The 5,253-nt window shown below is 44.0% G+C and overlaps 1 protein-coding gene across 1 annotated transcript; it reads left to right on the top strand.

Moving 5' to 3' along the window:
* The first annotated feature begins 496 nt into the window (after positions 1-496).
* LOC142302714 (olfactory receptor 1E16-like) lies at positions 497-1,423 on the top strand. The gene has a single exon (XM_075343831.1). The coding sequence runs from the start codon at positions 497-499 to the stop codon at positions 1,421-1,423; it is 927 nt and encodes a 308-aa protein (XP_075199946.1).
* The last annotated feature ends 3,830 nt before the right edge of the window (positions 1,424-5,253 follow it).

Here is a 5,253-nt window from a genome sequence, read left to right on the forward strand (position 1 = left end):
TGCCAGTATAGCACTAGCTATAGGTTATATAGGAAAATCCTGGTGATTGGTGCGCAAATTAAATAAATATATAGAAACATCCACCATCAGTCAGACTGCTGGGTGAACTCCTCTCCTTATCACCACCATCAGAAGAGTAATTATTTAGGATGTATTCTGAGCAGAGAGTAGCAGCATCGGCAAATAGTGTTCTGAGTGGTAGATATCAGCTTCGTAGACGCTAATGTAGATTAACCGGCTGTACAAGAGGTATGGTCACCCCTGATAGTGGGGAACACAATGTGGCTCAGGAGCCATTAGTTAGGCATCATTGGTTTGAATCACAGAATTTGCTTGAAAACATTTTTTGGGAGGCTGAATATTGAAACAAACTAATTATTACACCATCTTTTCACAATTTAATATATATAGATGTTAAACTAATCAATGGACCATATGTCATATGACAATCAATAATTTCATTAAAGAACCTAAGGAAGGAATCCTAAAATAAGTGATGGATAACCTAACATATGGCTTTCACCTGACAGCATTTTCCGATTCAACCGAAAATCATCTATTACTCTTCTTTGTAATTTTATTGATCTACTTGACTGGAGTATTGGGGAACATCCTCATCATTACTACTGTGATCGTTGATAACCACCTACATACTCCAATGTACATTCTTCTCAGCAACTTATCAATGGTGGATATGATCTTTAACTCATCAACCCTTCCAAAACTAATGAACATTTTACTCTCTGGGAATGATTCAATATCCTTCATACAATGCTTCGTCCAACTGTACTTTTACATGTTTGCAGCTAGCACGGAGGACATCTTGTTGTCTTTGATGGCCTATGACCGATACGTGGCCATCTGCAAACCTTTACATTACCAACTGATCATGAATAAGAAAAAGTATGTCCTCTTCTTAATAAGCACTTGGATATCCGGATGTGCCAACTCCTTATTTTTGACCTTCTCTATTTACCAGTTGGACCTATGTCCTTCTAATAAGATACAACATTTCTTCTGTGATATTAAAGCTCTGGAGAAGATAACCTGTAGTCATACCCAATTTTACATCCTATTGTATATTGAAAGTGTGGTTCTTGGACTCTTTCCATTTTTGTTAAGCTTAACATCCTACATCAAAATCATTCTCATCATCCTACGTATCAGATCCATCAGTGGTAGAAAGAAAGCCTTCTCCACTTGTACATCTCACCTGGCTGTGCTAATCATTTTCTATGGTGTGGCTCTATGTATGTATGTGATGCCTTCTTCAGGATCCTTTGAGAGGCAAGACTTAGTGTTTTCCATAATTTACACGGCAATAACGCCCATGTTAAATCCATTAATTTACTCTCTAAGAAATAAAGAGGTGAAGGCTGCACTTCTGAGGATCTTTAAAATAAACAAAACAAAAAATACTTAAAGGGAATTACTAGCATGTTGTAAAGCCTAAAGAGCTGTGCAGATTTGTATACACAGTAGATATAAAAAGTCTACAACCCCCTTTTAAAATGCCAGGTTTTAGTCATGTAAAAAAAAAAGTCCTACCAAGAAGAATTATTTCAGAACTATTTCTACCACTATCTACTACTCCAAATAATAATAATAATAATAATAATAATAATAATAATAATAATAATATTGCGATGATGCTACTCACTTGCCTTCTGGTTGACAGAATGACAGGAACAGTTTTCATTAAAGTACAAATTTTCTCTCCAGGGAAGAAGGAGAAGTCTTATCCTAAATCTTATCCTAAAGTCTTATCCTAAAAGTCAAATCCTAAAAGTTTTGTCATGTCTCCGCAAGGAGAAAAGTTTTACCCTTAGACCCCATTAACGTTCAGCAAGTTTCAGAGCTCCCAAGGGTGTCGGCCATAGAGAAGTTCAAATTTGAGAGGACCTGGTATATGAACTTCCTTAATGGAAAACAACAGGTACGGGAGAAGACAGTCCCAGTCCCGGCCATCCTTCTCTATGACCTTCTTCAGCATAGCCTTCAAGGTGTTATTAAACCTCTCGATCAAGTGTCCGTCTGTGGATGGTGCACTGACGTTTTCAGTTGGGTAATCTGAGGACCTTGCACAATTCCTTCATCATCTTGCTCATTAAGGCCCGTTTCACACGTCAGTGAAAAACACAGACGTTCTTTACTGACATGTAAAACACGCACATGTTCCTCCGTGTTCCGTGATTCACAGCACACGTGAGTTGTCTATGTGCAATCCGAGCTCCGTTCTCCATGGTCCGTGATTGCACTTAGAGATTAACTCACCTGTGCCCGCTCATGCTCTCCGTGGTGCTGAATGCTCCGCGTGCAGCATCCGGCCGGTGCTGACCCCCGCAGCAGCTGCTTCCGGGTCAGCTGTGTCGTGCATTCATGAGTATGCACGATAGTAATGAGCCGGCTCAGATGCAGCAAGCTGCACGGGCTGCACAGGGCGTTGCTGGAGCCGGGTTAGTAAAAATGATTTTTATTTTATATGCACGTTTTTTTCTGGTACATCTTTCATGGATCACACCATAGTGTGGTCTGTGGAACATCAGTGATGCCAGAAAAGAATGGATATGTCTCCAGGCGGCAATCACGGACACGTGGGTACGCCACACGGAGACACGGTCAGTGAAAAAAATCACTGATGTGTGCGCAGACCCATTGATTATAATGTGTCTGCGTATGTCAATGATTCTGGTACATATAAAAAAATCACAAACGTACCAGAATCACTGACGTCTGAAACAGGCCTAAGGGAGTCCTTGTGACGCGACCACGGAATCCCTGGGGTTGTTGGGTTACTCTTCACCAGGCCGGTTTGGGGGATGTCACTGCGGCCTGGCCCGATTCCGTGACTCCGTCGGTGTCAATAAAGATGGAGGGGTTATTTACAGGGGAGTAGGATAAAGTTTGTCTTCATGACGCCACCTGTGGTGTGCGGCTATGATGGGAGCCGCCACTGCGAGATGTCTTTTTCTCTCTCTCTGGGGCAGATGGTAACACAACTCAGATGGTCCAGCTCTCCACATGCAGAGCTCAGGCCCCAGGGAGGATGTTGGAAGTAGCAGTTCACTCCAATAAGGGGAGCGCGGGGCGCGGGAAAGATTAGACAACACAGCGGTTGCCATTTACGTTGTTTACTCACTGAGTTGCTCCCGCCGCTGTGATGGGCTCCAGCCGATCTCGGATAGTTCAGAGGCCAGTACCGGTGTTTCGTTCAGTGAGTACTTCCTCCCTGTGCTGTGTTGTGTGAGTCCCTGAAACTTGAAGCTACGTGGGGTCCCGAGTCCTTGGGGTTTGTTCAGTTCCCCGTCCTGTATAGTAGGCAGCGCAAGTCCATAGATGGAGCCGCCCTATGGTCATGACTCCTGGCTCTATGTGCTGCTTTGCCCCGGGTGCTATGTGTGGAGCAGAAGGCCTAAGAGCCATGTGCTTGAAACTCGTCTGGTGTGCGGTTTAAAGAACCTTTGGATTTTTCCTGACTCAGATGGTATACTTTTGTGGCTTATCTTTATTACAAGAAAAATGTTCTTTGTATTTTAAAAATGTTTTTCATTGCATCTGTGTTTTTATGGAAACGTGAAGCTGGATCATTCCTTTGTTCACCTGTGTGGGCCAGAAGACTTGAAATCCTCTGCCCGGCAGATTCTGCTGGCGGGAATTGTGCTTAGACTGAGGTCTGCGCTGGTCCTGAAGGAGCTATGAGCTCTCCCTCTCAGCGACCATGTTCTCCTGCATCTCACTTGGTTCCCAGTGGTTTCTCCACTGATTGTGTGTGCGTGTCGCCTTGCTTCCCTGAACAGTCACTCCACACCCTGGGTCTCTGAGCTAGTGGGTGGGAGGCCCCAGACAATATGGTGATCATCCTAAATGACCCTACCCTAACCCAGTCCCAGTGAGAGGGAAACTAGATATGTGTGTTGGTGAATTGTGGTGGTTTACTGGCAATGACCTCCTCCGTACCCGGGATGAATACTGCACCTCTGGTGAGGTTCAGCACCCTGTGGCGACTGAAGCCTCAGGGGCGCCACACTTGGACCATCAGGATCTCCATTGGTATTCCCATCCGGGTAAAGATGTGGACCAACTCTTGGGCAATGTTTCTCTCGGAGGAGTTTATTAGGGTACCACCTCTGGATACCGGTACTGTGTTGCATAGTCGAGGACCACCAATATATGCTGATGTCCTCATGCAGATTTGACCAGTTGCCCTACTAGATCCATGGCCAATTGTTCAAACAGTACCTATATAATAGGCAATGGCATTAAGGGACTGCGAAAGTGAGAGGTCTGAGAGTTAGTCGGCAGGTGAGACAGGGCCTACAATAGTTTAATATCTTTCAGTGACATCTGAGCAAGTAGAATCTCCAAAAGACCCGCTCTTGGGTTTCGTCTACACCCAGATGACCACCCAAGACATGTGATTATGCCATGTCCAACACCCTACGCCTATATGGCCCTCATACCAACAGTAGCTATATTGTTTTCTCTCTTATCTTAGTCACCATGTAAAGTAAATCCTCAATCAGTGCAAAATGTGGGGATCTGGCTCTTGAGCTACCCCATTTGACAGACACATTATCAAACACCCCTTTTAGTGTTAATTCCCTAACTTGAGCAGTCTCAAAATTCCCCCCCGGGTCACCCCTAGCTCAGGGATGTCTCCCTCAGGGGGTGCTGCCTCCTCCTTCTTCGCTGACAAGCACATACAAGGGAAACCCATCAGACTCCGGCTCTTATGGGGCTTCTTTAGGGACAAACCAGCTCTTATCTGAGCATCCGGGGACTCCTAGCTTTCCCTACAAGTCCCGGAGGAAGGCAAATTCTCACCTTATTATAATTGGATGTAGCAAGTCCTAGACCATGCCGATCTCAGAGGGTTCTTTTCCCTGGTTTGTCTCATTTACTTCTCTGGCAAAACTGTAGTCTTTAGCATCCCTGTGGATGCAGCTGACACCGATCTTCTTTCCAGAATCAGTTGGAGAGGAACTGTGGACCTTAGGCTTTGTGACCACACTGCGGTTTTTTTTTTTGCATTTTTGATACTTTTTTCTTTTAACCAAAAAGCAAAGGAAAACGCATCCCAGCAGAGTCTATGAGAATCATGAAATGCAGTGTCCACATTGCAGATTTTTTTCCTTGCAGATTTTGGCAGAGAAAAAAAAACTGCACCAAACAATTGACATGTCAATTGTTTCTGTATTTTTCCCATCGTTTTCCCTATCTTAATGCATTAAAAAAAAGCTTAAAAAAATACAT

This window comes from Anomaloglossus baeobatrachus, chromosome 4, assembly GCF_048569485.1.
Source record: "Anomaloglossus baeobatrachus isolate aAnoBae1 chromosome 4, aAnoBae1.hap1, whole genome shotgun sequence".
Lineage (NCBI taxonomy): Eukaryota > Metazoa > Chordata > Amphibia > Anura > Aromobatidae > Anomaloglossus > Anomaloglossus baeobatrachus.

Coding starts and splice junctions, on each gene's coding strand:
- LOC142302714 (XM_075343831.1), top strand. CDS start 497: ATGGATAACCTAACATATGGCTTTCACCTGACAGCATTTTCCGATTCA.